Genomic DNA, 22,803 nt, shown 5'->3' on the forward strand with positions numbered 1-22,803 from the left:
AAAGTCTGTAAAAGCTACCTCGTCAGACAGTCCTTGAATCTAAATTCTGATCAGATTGAACCGCCTGACATAGGAGCGCAGCCCTTCTCTCTCTCCCTGCTTAACAGTGCTCAAATCAAGGCTTGTTTTCTTAGCAGGGATGTTCATTGAGAAGTTGGAAGCAAACAGGAAGGCAAGCTTCCTGAAGCTATCGATGGATCCGGCCGGCAAGTTGCCAAACCATTGTTGGGCAATGCCCTTCAATGTAGCCGGGAAGCACCGACACCAAGTGGCATCATCCAACCCCTGCAGATACATGAGGTTGGTGTAAGCCATAAGGTGGTCTTCCGGGTTGGTGGTACCATCATAGGTGCCAACCAACACATTCTTAACCTAGGCCGGCTGGGCCGCCTCGGTTATCTCCTGGGTGAACGCAGAAGCCTGTTCACCCAGGCGCAGCAGACGAAGCTGCCAGTCCAATGGTTGGACATTTGGATATGCCGCCTAACCTCCAAAGAGGGCCGGCTGCATGAAATGAGGGGGATACTGGCCGTAGACCTGAGTAGGCACATACGGTACAGCTCCAATCATATGAGGGCCAGAATGGACGGTATTACCGCATGTCTGACTCTCATGCAAGGAAGATGCATTCCCGGCAGAGGTATTGTTAAAGCTGTCAAGAAAGTTCGACGTAGAAGCCGACTCAGACAGCTGCTGATTTCTCTTCCGGTTGATGATCTCCCGGGCATCAAGAGATGACTTCTTACTTCTCACCGGCTGTTGAGTCCGGCGGGAGTTATTGTTATTCCCCTTGGGAAGAAGAATTTTGGACCAATCAATGGTCCCGGCTGCCTTCTCCTTTGGATGAGGAGTGGGCTGCCGATCTTTGACTGACTTCCCTTTTTCCAGAAGAGTCTTCTTGGCCGACTGACCTCTACTTGGGCCAGCCCGGATCTGGGTGATCAACTCTTTAATTTCACCCTTGAAACTTGTCATGAATCTCATGAGCTCGTCTCGGGTGACAGGCGCTGATCCAGCTGTCGTTTGGGTTTCCCCTTCCGACTGCCTTGAGGGTCGGCTTGGAACCGCTTAGGAGGCACCCCGCTCCATAGTGTCTTTGGGCCGGATGCGCTTGATTCTGAGAGAGCCATCCTCGGCTGTAAAGGTTTCGAGCTGAGGATCCACATCCTCCTGGTCTGTAAAGACTTCTGGGTCATCGCCCAGACGGTTAGGAGGTGGTACAAACTCTTGAACCATCTTCGAGGTACTCTCCCCACAGACGGCGCCAAATGTTTTGGGTGTTTTTGTCCCTCGGGAGAGTTACAACATGAAGACTGATCCGGGGTGAGTTGTACTTGCAAAACAAACAATGACACCAGTTGGGTGGTGCTCCGCCTCCGACGCACAAGTTAGAAACTTGAAGGGAGAAAAAGGTGCGGAAATTTAGGTAGGGATCTGCTCGGATTCCAAGCTCAGGATGTCTCTATCAAAGAGTAAATGTGTAATAAATGATAAAACGTGCCCTCAAAAAGAGGGACATCTCCCTATTTATAGGGTCCTTGGGAATTGTGCCCCTGATTAGGTCACTGAACCCTAATCATTGGTGGGCTGCGCCGCTTTGCGGCTTTCTCGGGATTTGGGCCTGAAGGCCGCCTTTTTTCCTTAATTTCTGGAGTGACACGTGTCAAGCGGGGATTGGTCCACTTTGGGCCATCCTGAGGCTGACACGTGTCATCCTCTGATTGGACCACGTGGCGGGGTAAAATTACCCTAAACAACACTTTCTTTATCTGTTCTATATCTACTAAAGTCTTGTTTGATTCGGGGGCGTCTCACTCTTTTATTTCTAGAACTTTAGTAGATAAACTCAAGTTAGAAAATCCGGTGTCTGTTTCCTTAGATATTGCTATCCCATCAGGGGAAGTAATGGGTTGCACTAAGATGCATCGGGGTGTACCACTTGTCATTTCAAAGGTGGAATTCCCGTCAGACTTAATCGAGCTTGACTTACAAGATCTCGATGTCATTTTGGGGATGGACTTGTTGGGTAAATACAAGGCCCAAATCGATTGCGAGGCCCAAAAGGTCACGTTGTTTGGCCCAAACAGAGTTAGGGTAACTTACCGAAGGGAAGGGAAGAAATCAGGGTTGAAGATCATATCTGCTTTGCAACTTAAGAAGTGTGTGGCAAAAGGGTATCCACTGTATATGTGTAGTGTTCAGGAGATAGAAGAAGGGGATAAAGGGGATGGAAAGAATATTCCAATAGTAAATGAATTTCTTGATGTTTTTCCTGAGGAAATTCCAGGAATGCCACCTGTGAGGGATGTTGAATTTACCATAGATTTAGTACCAGGGACAGGACCCATTTCAAAGGCTCCATATAGAATGGCCCCGGTAGAGATGAAAGAGTTGAAGACTCAATTAGATGAATTGTTGGAAAAGGGATACATTCGGCCAAGCTCATCACCATGGGGTGCACTTGTTTTGTTTGTAAAGAAGAAGGATGGAAGTTTGAGGTTATGTATAGATTATCGAGAATTAAACAACGTGACAGTCAAGAATAAGTATCCGCTGCCTAGGATCGATGACTTGTTCGACCAGTTGAAGGGAGCAGGGATATTTTCGAAGATTGATTTGAGGTCAGGGTATCATCAGTTAAGGATAGCAGACTCAGATATCCCAAAGAGTGCTTTTAGAACTCGTTATGGTCATTATGAATTCACTGTAATGCCGTTTGGGTTAACCAATGCACCCGCAGTTTTCATGGATTTAATGCACCGAATTTTTAGGCCATACTTGGACAATTTTGTAGTGGTGTTTATCGATGATATTTTGGTGTATTCGAAGGATCGAGATGAGCATGAGGATCATTTGAGGGCGGTATTGTCAACCTTGAGAGAGCATCAATTGTATGCTAAACTCTCAAAATGTGATTTTTGGTTGGAGAAGGTAGCCTACCTAGGTCATGTGATTTCCACGGAAGGGGTATCAGTTGACCCAGCAAAGGTAAAGGCGGTAAGCGAATGGCCAACCCCAAGGAGTGTGTCGGATGTTCGGAGTTTTCTTGGGTTAGCAGGTTATTATAGAAGATTTGTTAAAGATTTTTCAAGAATTGCAAGGCCTATGACGAGTTTGATGAAGAAGGAATGTAAGTATGAGTGGACTCCAGAATGTGAGAAAGCCTTTCAGTTATTAAAAGAAAAGTTTACTACGGCTCCCGTGTTAGCCCTACCAGATGGAAGTGAACAATATGAAGTATATAGTGATGCATCAAAGTTTGGGCTAGGTTGTGTGTTGATGCAAAATCGGAAAGTAATTGCTTATGCCTCGAGACAATTAAAGCCCCGTGAAGTGAATTACCCCACCCATGACTTAGAGTTAGCCGCAATTGTGTTTTCCTTGAAAATTTGGAGACATTATTTATATGGGGTGACATGTAAGATTTTTACCGACCATAAGAGTTTGAAGTACATATTCACTCAAAAGGAGCTGAACATGAGACAAAGACGATGGTTGGAGTTTATTAAGGATTATGACTTAGATATCCAGTATCATGAAGGAAACGCTAACGTGGTGGCCGATGCTTTGAGTAGGAAGTCAAGTCATGGAGTCGATGCAATGATTCTTCCAGATCAATTGTGTGTGGAGTTTCGAAAGATGAATTTGGAGGTAATGGAGCTAGGAGAAGTAGATAAATTGCTATGTGCTTTAACTGTTAAGCCATCAATTTATGATGAGATTCGAGATAGCCAACTAGGGGATGAGAAGTTGAAAAGGATTAGAGAAAAGATCGAGGAAGGGCAAATAATGGATTTTTCAATAGCTGACGATGGGAGTATGAGATTTAAAGGAAGATGGTGTGTACCACATATTCCAAGTGATTTGAAGCAAAGGTTAATGGAAGAGGCACATAATTCTCCTTATTCAATGCATCCCGGAGGGGATAAGTTGTATAAGGACATGAAGAAAACATTTTGGTGGCCGAATATGAAGAGAGAAGTAGCTGAATTTGTGGCTAGATGTTTGACTTGTCAAAAGGTCAAAATTGAGCATAAGAGACCGCAAGGGACGGTCCAATCCTTAGAAGTGACTAACTGGAAGTGGGATTCGATCTCTATGGATTGTGGGAGCATTACCTAGGACAAGAGCAGGAAGCGATACGATTTGGGTTATAGTAGATCGATTAACTAAGTCTGCAACATTCATTCCAATGAAGAGTACATGGACGATGAATCAATTGGGGAGAGCGTATGTGAAGTTTGTGGTTCGGTACCATGGGGTGCCAAAGGACATTATTTCAGATAGGGATTCGAGATTTCTGTCTAACTTCTGGCAAGGTTTGCAAAAGGCGATGGGGACTAATTTGTTAATGAGCACCGCATTTCACCCTGCAACTGATGGTCAGACGGAGAGGACGATACAAACCTTGGAGGACATGTTGAGATCATGTGTAATGGAGTACCAAGGCTCTTGGGAAGATCATTTGGACTTAATAGAGTTCTCTTATAACAACAGTCATCATGCGAGTATTGGGATGGCACCATTTGAAGCATTGTATAGGCGAAAATGTAGGAGCCCCATATGTTGGAATGATATAAGTGAAACTGTTGTGCTTGGGCCAAAATTGATCGAGGAAACAGTAAAACAAGTAAAAATGATCCGAGAGAAAATCAAGGCTGCACAAGATCGCTAGAAGAGTTATGCAGACTTGAAAAGGAGAGATAAGGAATATGAAGTAGGTGAGAAAGTCTTGTTAAAGATATCTCCAATGAAGGGCGTAATGAGGTTCGGGAAAAGAGGGAAATTAAGCCCTAAATACATTGGCCCATACAAAATCATCCAAAAGATAGGAAGGGTAGCTTATAAGTTGGAATTTCCTAATGAGTTAGAAAGAGTCCACAATGTATTCCATGTAAGCCAAATCCGGAAGTACATACTAGATATTTCACACGTCTTACAACCCGAAACCATTGAAATGGATGAAAGCTTGACCTACAAGGAAAGGCCTATAAAGATTTTAGATAGCAAGGTGAGGAGCACAAGAAACAAAGATGTTAAGATAGTCAAGGTATTATGGTCAAACCATAAGACGGAAGAAGCTACTTGGGAAGAAGAAGCCGACATGAGGAAGAGGTACCCTGAGTTATTTCTCGAGGTTAGTAGTCGAGTTACGGGGGCGTAACTCCTTTTAAGGGGGGTAGAATGCGATAGAGTTTCGCGCTTTTTGCTCTTTATGTAGTTTTAAGTTGTTTATTAGCCCATTTTAGGTTGTGCATGAGTCAATTTGAATTAATTTAAGTCGTTATACAAATTTTTAGTCAAGAGTTTCGAGGTCGAAACTTCTTTTAAGGGGGGTAGACTGTAATACCCCTAATTTTTAAACCAATTTAATTATTATTAATTATAATTATTAAGCATAAGTATGTCTTATTTCCGATCTTATAATCCCGTTTATAAAAATGGACGAATAATTTTCCTATACGCTTATAAAATATTTTCTTAAGATGTTCAGATTATTAAATTATTAATTTTTCCTATAAACATATTACAACTTTCAAGTGAATTTTTAATAAGAAATTGTACATAATTTCCTAAACTCTAATTATAAAATTATCATTTAAAATATAAGCCTTATTTCATGAACATATTTTGGGTAAGTAAGCCATTTATTCTAACTCATATGAGTACTTACAAGCCCAATTGATATTTACGACCCAATTCACAATTTTAGCCAAAAAAAAAAAAAAAAAAAAAAAGGAAAAAGAAAATAAAAATTTCATCTCCAATCACCACAAACTACGTTCATCTTCTCTATTCCTCCATGAAAGCTTCATCAAGGTAGCTTTTTCCAACTAACACCTCTCCCAACTATAATTTCTGACTACATTCACCCTCACCCTCCACATGTAACTCATCTACTCCATCACCATTATCAAACTTGCTCCCAACCATTAGATTTCACCTCCAAATTAACCAATTGCAATTCAAAGTTTCAACTCCAAAACAACCAATTGCAAATTAAAGTTACAACCTTTAATCTTATTTTAATCCCTAATTTTCCCTATAAATAGAGCAAGGATCTTGAAAAAATTCATTAGCAAAGTATACTCACAAAATTTCAGCAAATTAAAATACCCAAAACCCAATTTTTTTTTTCTCTTTCTCTCTCCTCCGCGCCACCACCGACCACACCACCACCTGGCCGCGAGCCACCAGCCGCACCACCTCCACCTCGCCGGCGCACCACCGCCGCCCCTGCTTCCCAGCCAGCCACACCACCAACCCATAACACCTCCTTCGTAGTTCCTGTACAAACAAACCAAAACCAAAAATATATATATATATATATATATATATATATATATATATATATATATATATATATATATATATATATATATATATATATATATATATATATATATAATGATTAGTTTGGTCTTTTAATTAGTTCATTTACTTGATACAAAACCCACCAAAACTAATTAAAAGTAAGTGGGCCTTTTCCTAAACACTTCTATCTTGGACTATATTGTTTTGAAATAATTATGATTTGCCTTACTTATTATTATTTTTAGTTTAGTAACAACAATTACTTATGTGCTACTATGCACTACTCCTACTACTTCTTACTTATTATTATTATTATTATTATTATTATTATTATTATTATTATTATTATTATTATTATTATTATTATTATTATTATTATTATCATTATTGATCATTACTAAAGATTTATTTATAAAAGTATTAATTTTATAAAAGGACGTAATTAATATTTAAGTTGTTCATGCACAACTAGTTTAGAGTTTGTATTATATGTCTTTGGGTTATTATTAAAGAGTTATTGAATAAGAGTTATTGGTTATTGTAGGGAGAGTTTCAAGTTCGTAATTAGGAGTTCCGTCTTATGTGCAAACATCAAGGTACGTATTCATGGCTAGATCTTTAACTATGTGATTTTATTCATAAATGTGTTTTATGTTTTGAATGATGTACTATGTTTGAATGTTTACCAATGATTTATGAATGTTTATAAAATAAATCGTGTAAGCTTCTTTTAATAAAAACGATTGTTTGATATTTAAATGCTTTATAAGCTTGGTTGTAAACTTACTTGGTTTACTAAATTGTTTAAAAAGGAAATGTTATCATTTTAATCATCCCATATATGGGAATTGGAAGATTGATTTATCAAAGATGTTTATTGGATTTTCTTGACTCCCACTATGCGGAGATAAATGATAAGACTATGAGCTTTGTATGATCTAGTCTTTCCTCGAGTATAGACTATGTAAATGAGTTACTAGCTTGAGGGGTGTGCACACTTAGGTTGGGAAAATTGTTTATGAAATGGTTGATTATCCAACCTTTAATACTTTAGAGAATTATAAATTTTGGATGTTTTCCAAAATATGAAATCTTGCCTATGGAAAGTTTGAATAACCATGTTTTTATGAGAATTATTTATTTCGAAAGAAAATGTTAATCAACTAAATTAATTTACGTATTTAGCACTTATATGTACTTAGCATTTTGCTAACACGTATTTCTCTTTTGTTTTGGCTTGGCCCTACTTATCATTTATGATGAGTAGATAGGTGATGACGACGAGTCAACGTGAGCTAAATGTTGCATCGGGGACGAAGGGCAAAATCACTTAGTCTAGATTCACCGTTATGAATTAGTATGAGTATCATGAAGATTTATGTTTCAAAAACTATTTCTATTTTCAATTAATTAATGAAAGCTAAGATGTATTTCTTCCGTTGCAAGTCTTTGTTTTTAAAAGCCTTACGTTATCACGTGGCGGTAATGCTCCTAAACTACTCTCTTAATTATATTTGTATCATTATTATTGGAGAGTAATTTGGGGGTGTTACAGTCCATCCCAGTTAACGGTGGTCTGTTAAATGGAGGATGCCTTTGTACACATGTTATAAAGTAGATCACTGCATCTGATTTTATTTATCATCACAAGCGTACACAGTATTTTTACACTACAACTTTTATTTTACACATAGTACTTTTTAAGAACTGCGGTATTCCAGACATTCTTTAGCGGCTTTCCGTCTTCAGATTCCAGATAGTATGATCCTTGCATTACCATGTCTCTTATCCGATATGGACCTTCCCAGGTAGCTGTTAACTTTCCATCTTCATTCCCCTTTCCTGTTGCCGATGTTCTTCTTAACACTAAATCTCCGACGACTAGTGGTCGGTGATTAACTCTCTTATTATAGGCCCTTGACATTCTGTTTTTGTATGCGGCCGATTTAATTGCCGCTTTTTCCCTTACTTCTTGTAAAAAATCTAACTGTTGTCGCAATAGTAGATCATTTTGCTCCTCACAGTAATGCTGTATTCTGAATGTCGGCAGACCGGCCTCGGCTGGTATAACGACTTCTATTCCAAAAACCAAGTGGAAAGGGGATTCTCCTGTTGCTTCTTTAACTGTTGTTCTATTTGCCCATAAGATCTCTGGAATTAAATCTGCCCATAATCATTTAGCATCTTCGATCTTTTTCTTTATTGCCATTACTATTTGCTTATTAGCTGCTTCTGCTTGGCCGTTTGATTGTGGATGGCAAACTTCTGCATATGCAAATTTGACTTTGTAAATTGTCAGCAAAGTTTTTACAGGCTTGCAATCAAACTGTGATCCATGGTCAAAAACCATTTCTCTCGGAAGGCCAAATCTTGTAAAGATATTCTTCCAAATGAACTTTCTAACTTCTGCTGCCGATATTGTGGTTACTGGTTCTGCTTCGATCCATTCGGTGAAGTAATCTATACCCACCAGTAGGAATTTTCGACCTCCAGTTGCTGACGGAAAGGGACCAACTATATCCATCCCCTATTGTGCAAACGGGACTGGATTCAAAATCGGCGTTAAATCATTTGGCGGCCGGTTCAGAATAGGTGCGAACTTTTGACATTTTTCACACTTTTTAACATAAGAAGAAGCATTTTCATTCATTGCTGGCCAATAATACCATCTTCTCATTATTTCTCTTGAAAGAGCTCGTGCCCCTAGGTGATTTCCGCAAGTTCCTTCATGGATCTCTTCTATTAACCTTGCAGATTCTTCTGCCGTTATACACCTTTGTAATGGGAATGAGAATCCTCTTTTATAAAGTTGGCCTTGGTATATTATAAACCATACGCTATCTTTTCTGATTTTTCGAGCTTCTTCTTTCTCTATCGGCAAAGCCCCTGTCAGCAAGTATGTTAGGATTTTGTCATACCATTGATCCCCTAGCTGAATACAATGAACGCCTTTTGCCGACTCGTCTATGCTTCTATGCTTCAGAACCTCTACCATAACAGTTCTCTCCAAGTCATTAAAACTTGAACTGGCTAGCCTTGCTAGAGCATCAGCCTGCGAATTTTGTGCTCTCGGCACCAATTGAACTTCGAAATACTGCAGTTGGGCTGTAAGCTCATTTATTTTTTCTAGATATTTTATCATCGCCAGTTCTCTTGCTTCATATTCCCCACGAAATTAACTGGAAACCAATTGTGAGTTAGTTTTGAGAACTAACCTTTTTGCATCTGTCGCTATAGAAAGCTGAATGCCTGCAATTGCTGCTTCATATTCAGCTTCATTATTTGTTGCTTTGAATTTGAACTTTAAGGCATACTAAAAAATTTCTCCGTTTGGGGCTGTTATCACAATACCGGCTCCAGACCCTGCTAAAGTTTGCTGAACCATCTACTGATACCTGCCACGTCCCCAATTCTTCCTCCTCATCATTGTAAGAGGTTTCCACAACAAAATCCGATAAAGCCTGTGCTTTTATTGACACCCTGGGCTTGTAATACAGCTCATACTCTGACAACTCAACATCCCACTTCAATAACCTTCCCGATGTATCCATTTTCTGCAGTGATTTTTCTAATGGATGATTCGTAAGGATTTCTATCGGATGTGCATCAAAATAAGGTCGTAATTTTCTAGCGGCAATAACGACAGCAAAGGCCATTTTTTCTATCACTGGATATCGTCGTTCAGCAGCATTAAGGACATGGCTGACAAAGTATATCGGCATTTGTTGTTTGGCTCTCTCAACTAGCAGGACTGAGGCCACTGTTTTTGGTGACGCCGATATGTATAATTGTAAGTATTCTCCTGGCTCCGGTCGTGCTACTGTCGTGAGAGACTTCAAATGGTTTCTTACCATCTCTAAAGCATCAGCTTGATCTTTTCCCCATTCAAACGATTTGTTTTGTCGCAGAACCACAAAAAACGGGAGTGCTTTATCTGCTGATTTGCTAATGAAGCGCGTTAAGGCTGCCATTCTTCCTGTTAATCTCTGGATGTCTCGAATTGACTTAGGTTGCTTCATTTCAAGAAGATCATTAACCTTATCAGGATTTGCATCAATGCCTCGTTCACTAACCATAAATCCTAAAAACTTTCCAGATCGAACTCCAAAAACACATTTTTCTGGATTGAGCTTTATCTGATATTGCCGCAAAGTTGCAAAAGTTTCTTTCAAATCCTCTATGTGATCTTTTTTCATCTTGCTTTTTACTATTGTATCATCTACATATACTTCCACATTACGGCCCTTTTGACTTGCAAAAATTTTATCAACCAGCTTTTGATATGTTGCACCAGCGTTCTTTAGCCCAAACGGCATTGCCTTGTAGCAGTATACCCCGGCATCCGTTATGAAAGCTATTTTAGGCCTATTAGCTTCATGAAGACTAACCTGATGATATCCGGAGAATGCATCTAAGAAGCTTAACATTTCATGGCTAGAAGTCGAATCTACCAACTTGTCTATCCGAGGCAACGGATAACAGTCCTTTGGGCAAGCTTTATTCAAATCTGTAAAGTCCACGCACATCCGCCATTTCCCAGTCGGCTTTCTAACCATTACGACATTTGCTAACCATTCTGGATAAGTACATGGTTCTATAAATCCTGCCGTTAACAGCTTGAATGGCTTCGATTTCTCTGTTGAGAAGTTGCGCTTCTTCTGCCTTACCGGTCTAAACTTTCGATCTACATTGAGCTTATGCTCCATCACCTCCGGGTGTATGCCAGGCATATCGCTTGCTGAGAAGGCAAACACATCTGCATTCTCTCTCAATAAGCTGATCAGATTACACCTCATTTCAACATCCATATCGGCCCCAACCTTAACTGTCTGATTTGGGTTCCCCGGTCGGAGCTCCACCTGTACTGTCTCACCTCCTAGTGACGGCCTCGGCGCAGTTTCTGGCCTAGAGTCAAAATTCTCCATTGATAAATCTCGCACTGTTGGCTCTCTTGCTCGTTTCGGGTTGCTTGGTACTTCTCCTTTCTGCCCTGGATTTTTCAGTGCCGTGATATAGCATGATTTTTCCCTCACCTGTCCGCCATGTACCTTTTCTACAACCCCTCTATTCGACACATAAGCAATAGTTAGATGGTAAGTTGATACTACTGCCTGTATGTCATGAATTATTGGCCTTCCCACAATACCATTATATGCCGATGGTACATCCACTACCAAAAATTCAGCCATCGCATCTCTTGCTGTTATACCATCTCCAAGCCTAATAGGGAGAACTATACTCCCTTCTGGCCTTACCGTCGAACCGTTAAACCCAATCACCGGATAAGATACCGGTGTTAAATATTGTCGGCCTATCATCAACTCATTAAAGGCTTGCATAAACAAGACATTTGCCGAACTTCCTCCATCAACTAGAACTCTTTTCACATCAGCTCCATTGATTTTTGTTATTAACACGAGGGGATCATCATGAGGAAAAACTATTCCTTTTGCGTCTTCCTTGGTAAAGGTTACATTAGGAATTTCAGACGGTTGTGGGCGATCAGCAACATCTAGTGCATTAACAATGTGCCGATGTTCCGATAGGTGCTTCCGTGCTCCACTTATCGTCCCTCCGTGAACTGGTCCACCGGTTATTACATCAACTATTTTTCCAATGGACGACGGTGGTTGCCCGCCTTCACCTTGTCGGCTCACTTGCCCTTGTCTTTCTGGCCGAAACTCTATCTGCTGGCGCTCTGGTTGCCGGTATTGCTGTTGCTGACTTTCCCCAGAGTGTAACCGATATTGAGTAAGATGCCCCCTTCTTATTAATTCCTCGATATTATCTTTCAACTGCACACAGTCTTCAGTGTAATGCCCCACATCTCGGTGGAACATACAATACTTCTTGGTATCCCTTCCTTTCGCTTTCATCGGCATGGGCCTCACCCATCCTTCTCGGTTTTGATTTATAGAATATATTGCAGCCCTTGGTGCATTCAGAGGTGTATACGAATTATATCGCATTGGTGCCTTGGTTCCTCTGACCTCTTGACGGCTTCCTCCCCTTGCTGCAGCTGGATTCCTCGGCCTTACAACTCCCGAAGATCCCCCTTCAGACATCGGGTGAATTCTATCAGTAGAACTAACTCGGCTGCTTGTTTTCATCAATTCCTCGCTCTTAATATAATCATGAGCTTTGTTAAAAGCTGCAGCTAATGTTGGCTGATTTTTTCGGGTTAAGTATCTTTTAAATTCTGAATCATTCAGACCGTTCATTAGTGCCATGACTGCTATCTCCTGCTGCAATCTTGGAATTGTATTGGCTTCATTATTAAACCTCCTTATATAATCCCTTAGAGATTCATCTGCCTTTTGAGTAACAACCATTAACTCTCCAGAAGTTCTCTGCCGAACACTGTTGCTGACATACTGCCCCACGAACATTTCGGCTAATTGTTGGAAACTGTGGATTGCTCCATTTTCAAGATTATTAAACCAATCGGTTGCTGCTCTAACCAGAGTAGTGGGAAATACTTTACACCAAACGGCATTAGAATTGGTATATAAAATCATGTGACCCTCATATGAGGTCATGTATCTACCTGGATCTCCCCTTCCATCAAACCGACATGTCGGCATTTTGATTTTTTCCATTGGTTGATCAAGGATGCTTTGTGCAAATGGTGATGCCCTCAACTGAACTACTCTTCGCACCGCTCCTTGCTGATAAGTTCCCGTACTTTCATCTTGACCTGAGGATTGAACCTCTGATTCTCTAGGGGTCCGCTGGGATCTTATCGGTGACCCTTCATGCCGGCGTCTTTGCGAACTTCCGGTCTGGTTAAATTGATTGCCATGAGCTGTAAAAGGCATCCCTCCTCCATCTTGGGTTGCCCCTATTTCTTTTCTTTTTTTACTCATAGCGGTCATTACTCTTGCAACCGTTTCCAACTTTCTGATGTAAACCCTGCCATAGGGTCTGCATCTGCCCCAGTCTGCCTTTCAGGGGTTAACGGCATATGGAATTCATTACCCTCCAAAGTATGAGTTTCATCCTCAATCTGAATTTCTGGATTAGGCATTTTTTTCTCCTGGATTAGGCAATTTTTTTTTATCGGAAGGTATGAGGCTCTTTTAGGTGATAGAAGCTATTAAGTAGCTCCCCTCCTTCTAGCGCCAACTGTTTCTGCAAGAATCCGATAGTCCAAATCCAAGATCCGAAGCTCGAGTGTATAACCCGTTCTGCTCCTATCGGCCAAATAAGAACCTACACACAGGGAAGAGATTAGCTAGCCCTGGGGTGAATCCGGGGATAACCGCTCCAAAGATTAAGTCAGCAAGTGTTTATAGAAAAGATGATTTAGAGAGAGAAAGTAATGAGAGAGAGAAAGTAGTGAGAGAAAGAATGTAATAAATGCTACCTTATTTATGAGGTAAAATCAGATTATTTATAGGTTAATTAAGTGACAGGTGGCAGTTTAACAAGTAATATAATTTCTGCCACGTGTCAAACGTGAGAACGACACGTGTCAGCTACTTACATGCCGATATGTATACTTTATACATAAATGCCGATATTAACAAGAGTTATTGATGGACCGGATTTAAATAGTATATCGGCCTGTCATACAATATCGGCCTATGATGATAACCGTTATATAAATATTTTCCCATACACATGTAAGTTACGTTGAGTATTGAAAATTTTACTGTAATAATTCGAAATATAACTATGAGAAATATTAATCAGAATATTTGCTTGATGTCCATTCACGGCTCTTTGGCCAAAATATATATAGAGTCATACAAGATAATTATGGCAATTCTCATCAATATTATCTATCTTATCTTTGGCAACTAAATATCTTAACCAAATAATATCAAATCTTCCTAAACAACCATCAAATACGTAGATAATATATATATATATATATAATATATATATATATATATATATATATATATATATATATATATATATATATATATATATATATATATATATATATATATATATATACACACACACATTAAAATAACTTCACCTTATTTTTTGCTGAAATTAATTTTGTTAAAATTAAATTATTTTTACTGAACTGAAATTATTTTTACTGAACTTAAATAAATTTTGCTGAATTGAAATTATTTTTACTGGTATTCTATTATATTTCTTCAATAGAGTTACTGATTTTTACTGAATTGAAATTCTTTTTACTGATCTGAATTAATTTTACTGAACTAAACTTATTTAAACGTAATTGAAATTATTTTTAACTGAATTGAAATTATTTTTAGTGAATATCGTTGAGTTGATTACCCTTATTATTTGATGTATACTAATACTCGTATTACCAATTTACTATATACCTAATGCACATAAAAGTGTTTGATTTGCACCAAAACAAATTAATAATTTATTTGTATCATTTATATACTTCCTCCGTTTTTTTTTAACTGCATCACTTTGACTTTTGCACTATTCACATACCATGTTGACTTAATTTTTTCACCCCTATAAAATAATGAAATGCTATTATATAATATATCACTAGATTAATCATAATGTCTAGTTTCATAATATAATTTTGTTACAATTTTACGAATAGAATATTAAAGATATTAATGGTCAATATTGCGTCTCGGCAAATGTGTCGGTCAAACTAATGCAATTTTTTAAAAAAAAAAAAAAAAAAAAAAAAAAAAAAAAAAAAGAGGGAGTATTTTGTTTTATAGTATATGTTTTTCATGAATCAATAATATTGAACTATTTTTTTTTTAATTTAGTTGGTTTTGAATTTTGTGACTAAAAATAGAAATTATAGTCATGTATGAGGGAGAACAATTCAAGTAATATTAATTATTAAACAATCAATTTGTATATCCTGTAGGAGATTCAGATCATTATTTAGGGAAAACAAGTAACTAGACATTGTTATCGTGTTAGAATCCAATTCTTCTGTCATTATTTTGTTCCTTAATCTATGCTATTGAATCGTATTCATCCACCCAACCATTTTAATCTATTTTATACAAGTTTAAAATAAATCTTTAAGTCAATTGTCAAAATATACACTTTTTTTTTTTTTTACCAACCTCTGTCCGTCACCAAAATTCTAATTGGTTAAAATAAGTTCAAACAATGTATATTTTGCTATAATGACATGCATTATTATGAAACTATCATACTCCGTAATTTTGTATGTTTTGTACGTTATTAGACACATAATTATTTGCATTTGTTAAATCTTAGAGAATAAGATATAGATCTAGACAATCAAATAAGAAAGACAAGCTAGGTGCACTTACAAACTCAAAGAGATTCAATATTATAATCATAAGTGATAGTAATAGGTATTAGCTCCTCTATCTTATACAGAGTACTTTGTAAGTTATTACGTACATTTTTTTTAAAAATTTTTAGTGATCGCAATTGTGTGTGGGGTCTAATCCATAATTCCTTTTTACTACTTTCACAAACACACGTAATATTAAACTACTCACTTTTATAAACAAAGCTAAGAAACGTGTACTAAGACACAATTCCTCTTTTTTCATTAACAATCTTTTCTTTAAGCTTAAAGAAGTTTCAATTTCATGAATTGAACAATATACAAAGTTGATTTACTAACTCATCAATCACATCATAAAAAGTAGCACAAAAGGAAAAGGTAAAACAAAGGATGAGGAATGACCAAATAGTATATTTTCATTAAACATTGCATTAAGGTGGACAGGATCCTGAATTCATAGAAAATGAATTCACTGTCACTAATCACACAAAACAAACCAAATTAAATTACAATGATATACTTTGTATATGTATATGTATATGTATATGAAGAAAGCAACATAATAATTAATAGTTTCTTTCTTAATCAAGCCACTTAATATATTACAAACTGATCCTTTTGGCGGGCTGCTTCATTGTGAAAAACAGAATGAGCACACCACTGCCTCTCTTGATAGCACACTTCATGTACTATCAACTGCGCTCCATAAGCTTACTTGAATTGTACACGACTCGAAAACGTCTGACCAAATCTCCAATTAGCAGGAACAACATTGTTAAAAGCTTGGGTTTGGCCATCAGTAGTAGTGACTCTGAAAGACAGAGATTGTCCATTAAGGTAAGCCAATGATTGCCAGTTAGCCCCCCAATTTCTAGACATCGCCATCCAGTTGGTTTTCGACCCTTTGATCGAAACAGATTTGATGGATCCTGCTCCACCTACATTGCTTATCAATATAAGCTCAAAGTAGTCCCTTCCGTTGATGCTAAATCTCACTCCCCCTCGCTTTATGCAAGGAACCCTGTAACAAAATGAAATAACTATTCAATATTTGAACATCATATTGTAGTAAATTATATGTTAAAGAGTAAAGACTAATAAGAGCAAGTGTAATTAATTACCTTTGGAAGATGACAGGAATGATTCCACCTCTGTAAATGCCGATCTTCTCCCAGATAGGTTGCGCCATGTCAAAGTGTTGGCGAGGAGGATTACACCAACCTCCGGCATTGTTTGGCAATGCGTAGTTAGGAGGACAGAAGTTAGTTGCAGTAATAGTTACCGAAGCTCCCTTCCTACACCATGTTGGATCCATCTTATAGTCACACATGATCCTATAGCACTGCCCACATGCAGCACCACTATTGAACAATGCAGTACTTAAAGCCGCGGTACTAGTCCCATAACCAGTAGAGTACAAGTTGCCGTATCCACAAGCTCCCCCTGCATTACAATAATAAAAATTCAGTTCTAAGCTGCTTCGATTTTATATACAGTCCATATAGGCCGCAGTGATAAATGATAACTAAATCAATAAAGTTATTATAAATTTATGAAAATGTATTTCCTCCGCCCCTTAATTAGATTTTTACTTATTTCTATTATATGAGGAATAAATGTTAAAAGTAGGAATCTATTTAAAGGACAGAGGGAGTATGTAACATACCCATAGTTCCAGAAGCATCACTACCACCGTAGAAAGTGGCATGAGCCTTTTGCCATCCAGAAGCCACAAAGGCATCGACGTTAGTATTCAAGAAACATAATCCTAGAAGAGTAGTAGCCAAGGCTAAGGCGGCTTTGTTCAATTTCATTTTTCACTTCAAAAGCAAAAAAATAGAAAAGGAAACTTAAAAGTCTAGAGAATATGAGCTAAATAAGGATAGTAAGAATAAAGAAGATAATTTTTGTGTAGGAGAATGTTGTTGTATTTGATGAAAAAAATGTAAGAGTGATGCTTCCTTATATACGCGACGAGTAGGCTAGTTAACTCAATAATTTAATGTCATTTGCAACAACCTCACATGAAAATGAATATAGTACGACGTATGAGAGAGAACAATTTTAGAAACCGCAAAGTTTAAAATATTAACAAGTCAAACCCAAAATTTGGACTTTGTTTACATAACAACCGTACATATTATCATAACAATCCAAATTTGGAGGTTTAAGTTCTCAATTTGTCTTAAAGGACTTCTAACTTCTACTATAAGTAAAATTATTATATAACTGCGCAAATTGCACCATTTATTTTTCTAGGGTATTTTAATTTATTTGCGTATAATTTTTTTGATAAAAGATTTTTTTTCTCACTACTTGTCTCTGAATTGGATCTCACCTTCATTCATGCACCATTTTTGTTGCTCATTATTTTTTTCATGTGTATAAACTAGAACATACATAGATCGAGTCTAGACGATAGATATTATTATCACGTATTAATTTTATTATTTTCCATTTTTTTACACTCCGCGTCCCTTTACCTTGTGATTAATTTATATAGTTTTCCTAAATTAAATAAAAGTTCTATATTTACAAAGTCGACTTTTATGTATGTTGAAGTGATGATAAGCTTATTGTGTACTCCGTACATGTACACTACTATCTATGAACTAAACAGTGGGAATTCTTCCCTCTAAATCCATAGAGTATATGTTACTCATTAATATTACTTGTAGCGCTCTTGAAGGCGGCCTTTTGAGTCGCGTCATATAAATATATAATTGCATTAAGCTTATAAAACTTAGTTTATTCTACGTTAGCAAATTGTCATTAATTTTGTGTTTATCTATTTTTAAAACCTTGAAGCTTGTAAATTGTAGGTATTTGTTGATGATTCATACATTTTGCGTGGTGCCAAAATAAGAAGAAAACAAATTAAAATTTATATAACTTGTACCAACTGAATGAAATATCATTATTCCTAAATTTCCGGTGATTGCTAATTATAGATATTAGAAAATAAAATATCTAATCTATAACACGTAGTATGATGAATCGGAGTTGGTGATTATGAATCATCCATTTAATTAAGATAGCTTGCAACAAAAATCTTCAATCACCAATGACCTAGTTAACATGCATTATGTCCCCCATACCATAATAATAATAATAATAATAATAATAATAATAATAATAATAATAATAATAATAATAATAAATATATAAAATAAATTAAATCGACATGCATTATGACATACAAATAAAATAAGTTATTGTATAATAAATCAACATGCATTATGACATGTGATAATAATAAGTAGATGTTGAGCCTTTGACGTTAATCTAGAGAGTAAGTATTCAAGTACTTTTGCAGGTCGTTAATTAGCAAGTTGAAAGCTTCAACTACCTCGATCTCTTTAAATGCAAGTAAGTAATTAAGCACTAAACTACGGAATGGTACAATTATAGTCCATGATATAAAATAAGTGTACGTGATTATAAGTCAACCAATGTCGATTTAATATTTTGTTCTTCTGGTTTAATCAAGGGTTCAAATCCATTGTCCCGTTAATTTATACCACTCCCTATCCCGGCCAGGCCACTCTGTAGTTCACTACTAGAAAACAGATAAATAGTGACAGATTGATTCCGACGGACCCATTATTCCGTCGGAAAAATCGAATCTATGTGCTTTCCGACGTAATTTTTCGGCGGAATATAATTAAAAAAAAAACGTAAATTTCTAGAAACCCTAACACCCATGTTCTATTTCCCCCTCTTCTCCATCAGCCGCCCCTTTGTCTTTCCTCCCCTTCTCCTCTTCTCTCTCCTCTTCTTCTCCTCTTCTCCCATTCGCACTCCTTCTCCTGCTCATTCTTTCTCTCGTTCTCCTGCTCCTCTTCTCTCTCGTTCTTTTCTTCTTTTTCTCTCGTTAACCTGCTCCTTCTCTCTAACCACTAACCACCGACATTAACAAAAACACCAGCAACACCGACATCAACATCAACAACAATTATCATTTTCGCCCTTTTTCTCTCTTCTCATGCCGAAAACAAAGGTTTTAACGTCAATTTCGACCTTAAAAACTCTAGATCTAGAGTTTTATTTCATGGTCGAATTTGGCCTTGTAAACCTAATTTCGTGGTTTTGTGTGGTCAAATATTCATGTATGTTTCTCTTTTTTTTTCTTAATTTTGATTTCATTTGTCCATTTTCGATTTTTTTTATAATTGATGATTGTGGCTGTTCAATTTCGGATTTTGGGGGGGGTTTTATTGAAAAAATTGGACGTTTTTTTTTATGTTTTTATTTTGGTCGGATTTTTTTATGTTTAGGTTAGGGTTCTGTTAGGTTTTGGTTTAGGTGGATGGATCTGGGTTAGCTTGTGGTGGTGAATTTCGGTGGTGGGTGGGGAAATTGTTGTGGTGATTGTGAATTTCAGGTTAGGGTGGTAGGTTTGGGATAGGTGGGTTAAGGCGGTGCGTCTAGGGGGGTGGGTTAGGCGTGGTTGCAGTGGGGCTGGCAACGGTGGTGGGTATTTTTTTATTTTCTCCCTTGGAATTTCCGACGGATTTTTTCAGGCCAGAAAACCTCTTCCGACGGACTGATTTCCGTCGGACAAGTTTTTCCGACGAAATTTCCATCGGAAAAGGTCATTTTTCCTACAAACTATGTTGCGACAACCAGTTCCGACAGAAATTTCGTCGGAAACGGGTTTTCCGACGGAAAACAAGGAGTTTCCGACGGATTTTTTCCGTCGTAATTTGGCTGTTTTCTAAAAGTGGATGACCAACTAACTTATATGTGTAAATTCAAAATATAATCAAATTCTATTGATATTATTTACCTTTGTGGATGACCTTCACCTACAAGCAATTGTACATCTCAAACTTTGGGTAAAAATATGCTTTAATTAGCCATTTTTACTCTGCTCTTTTCAAACACCAATTTCATTGGCTCCTATATATAATAGGGGGTCAAATAAGAAGAATCTTAAAATGAGAAGGATTTTAATTATGTGCATAATTTTTGTACCGAATGTGCATATTTTTTGAATATATATGCACATTTTATGATTTTACAGAAAATTCAGTTTTTTTGTTAGGGTAAAATTTTGTTTTGCATATTTAGTGAAAAAATATGCACATTTCATCTTTCTAATTTTCTTAGAGCTCAGGCCCTTGGAGAGCAGGCAAAATCTTCCGGAAATGGAGTTTCGGGCCTGTGCTGGGGCCTCTCCGTAGTCTTTTCTCCCCTGATGGACCACCTGACCGCCCATTGGCATCGTCGGGAACAAAAGAAGGATCCTCCCAAGGGTCCCGGACCTCCCAGTGGTGTACAGGACCCCCCGAACTAGCCGGCAAATGCTCCGGGGCTTGGGCAAGGGCAGCCATAGGGGCTTGGGCAGAAGCCTCCCCTTCAGAAAAGAGGGACTCTAGATTTGGATTTTCCACCATCATGGTATATTTTGGGGTTTTAGTTTTATGATTGGGCATGCGCCTAATGAAGATGAAATGTTTGGGGAAATTTGAATCAGAAAAAATAATTAAATTGCTGAAAATGATTAAAAATAATAATAATAATAATAATAATAATAATAATAATAATAATAATAATAATAGTAATAATAATAATAATAATAATAATAATAATAATAATAATAGTTAGACCAATGAGGAATTAACCTGAAAAATAATGAGGCACTTATATTATAAAAACTTTTGTATATACTATGTACATCTGATATACAGTAATATAGTTGTAAATCAAGGTAATTTTTATTGAATTTGTGGTAACTTTCAGACTTTTTGGGGTAACTTTTTATAAGTGTTTTATCTGTCCACTTATCATGGTATCTTTAACACAATTTTGTAGTCATTCTTCCCTTTATAACCCCCTTCCAACTCCTTTTTGTCCATGATTATAGCTTTTGGCTTCCCCATTCCTTTTAATGTGTGTATTTGTGTTTGTAGATGCAATGAGAAATTCATTATATAGCATGAACATGAAGACTTTCTTGAGGAAGCATGCACCAAGTTGGAGCGGGCGTGCAACCCCTAAGGAGAGGGCGCTCCTAATACCAGCACCATAATCTTCCTCCCCTTTAAATTACAAGGAGTGGCCATGCACTTATGGAGGAGCGGGCACTCCTCTCTGAGCTCCAACATTCTGCCTCTTTTGCTGCAGCTAGGAACGGGCGCACAAGAGTAGTTGGAACGGGCACTCCCGGCCTTAGAGCGGACGCTTCTACATGCAGGCCCGGTTTTTTTGACGGATTTTTCTATGTAAGTTTGGGGATTATAAAAGTGACCCTTGGTCGGTTTCTATTTTACGGATCTTCTTTCTCTTAGTTTTTATTAGATTCTTATCTCTTAGTTAGCTCTCTTAACTCTCATTAATTAATTAATCCAGTTTCTGTTAAACTCAATCATTGGAGTAGGTTAATGAAAGTTTGTATTCTCAATTTCAACATTTTCTCAACTTTGAAGCTTCATTAGTAATATCTTTCCTCTATCCCGCTCTTTATTTTTAGTTTTTAATTGCTTTGAATTGTTAATTTCTCTCTCTTAATCTTGATTATTTGTTAGTTATTGCATGTTCAATCTACTTTGATCTTATTACTTTTCTCAACTTGTTAGATTAACGTTGAATTAAGATGTTGTTGTTAGGATGTTGAACACCATGTTTAGTGAGTAGTTAATTGGCTAGTGGATGGGTAAAGACCCAACCAAGCCATGGGTTGATTGATGTTTGTGCTTGCATGTTCATTTTGGGTTGATTATTGACTGTTAAAGAATTGGTTGATTGCATGTGTAATTGGGTGGCCATTTATTGCTAATGTATTCACTTCTATGCTTGAATTGAAAGATGTTGTTTGGTTGTGAACCTTTTTTGTATGATTAAACCAAAATTCTATCTTGATTACAGGTCCTTCTTTGGATGGTGAAGTAGTCTTAGTTGCGATAATTAGGTGAGAAATCCCAATTATTTGTGCCTTAATGCTATCTTGGACCGACCAAAAGACAACCCCGAGTTAGTAGTCTACTTCCCATCGTTAAGAATTGGTTGGCCTATCTTGTTAGTTGAGTTTGGTTTAGGAATGCTTAGTGCGTGTTGTGGCTTTGAAAGAAGGCAATTTTAAGTGTCTTTCTATCACCCAATTTGTATTCATGCTTGATTATTATTTGATCCATTGGTTTGGTTCTTGTCGATTCCCATTTCCCCCTAGTGCTTGTCCTCATAGTAGTTAATTAATCAAAACCCCAATTTGTGACTACCGTTTCATAATCTCGATGAACTCATACCTATTC

At 37.4% G+C, this 22,803-nt stretch overlaps 2 protein-coding genes across 2 annotated transcripts; both read right to left on the minus strand.

Moving 5' to 3' along the window:
* Positions 1-9,593: 9,593 nt before the first annotated feature.
* On the minus strand, positions 9,594-13,190 carry LOC145639933 (uncharacterized). Its single transcript, XM_081691251.1, has one exon. The coding sequence runs from the start codon at positions 13,188-13,190 to the stop codon at positions 9,594-9,596; it is 3,597 nt and encodes a 1,198-aa protein (XP_081547377.1).
* A 2,760-nt stretch (positions 13,191-15,950) lies between these two features.
* LOC145640848 (expansin-A11-like) lies at positions 15,951-17,470 on the minus strand. Its single transcript, XM_081692082.1, has 3 exons — positions 17,217-17,470; positions 16,672-16,993; positions 15,951-16,571 (listed from the first exon to the last, which is right to left on the minus strand). Exons 1-3 carry the CDS (start codon positions 17,362-17,364, stop codon positions 16,262-16,264), a joined length of 780 nt encoding a protein of 259 aa, XP_081548208.1. The 5' UTR covers positions 17,365-17,470; the 3' UTR covers positions 15,951-16,261.
* Positions 17,471-22,803: the final 5,333 nt, after the last annotated feature.

The sequence above is a fragment of the Chenopodium album genome, chromosome 7, assembly GCF_948465745.1.
Source record: "Chenopodium album chromosome 7, dcCheAlbu1.1, whole genome shotgun sequence".
NCBI classification, from domain to species: Eukaryota; Viridiplantae; Streptophyta; class Magnoliopsida; order Caryophyllales; family Amaranthaceae; genus Chenopodium; species Chenopodium album.

Bases quoted from the DNA above. Each gene is read 5' to 3' on its own strand.
- LOC145639933 (XM_081691251.1), bottom strand. From the start codon at position 13,190: ATGACCGCTATGAGTAAAAAAAGAAAAGAAATAGGGGCAACCCAAGAT.
- LOC145640848 (XM_081692082.1), bottom strand. From the start codon at position 17,364: ATGAAATTGAACAAAGCCGCCTTAGCCTTGGCTACTACTCTTCTAGGA. The intron at 16,994-17,216 runs GTATGTTACATA...ATTGTAATGCAG, and splicing joins TGATGCTTCTGGAACTATGG to GGGGAGCTTGTGGATACGGC. The intron at 16,572-16,671 runs GTAATTAATTAC...ATTTTGTTACAG, and splicing joins ATTCCTGTCATCTTCCAAAG to GGTTCCTTGCATAAAGCGAG.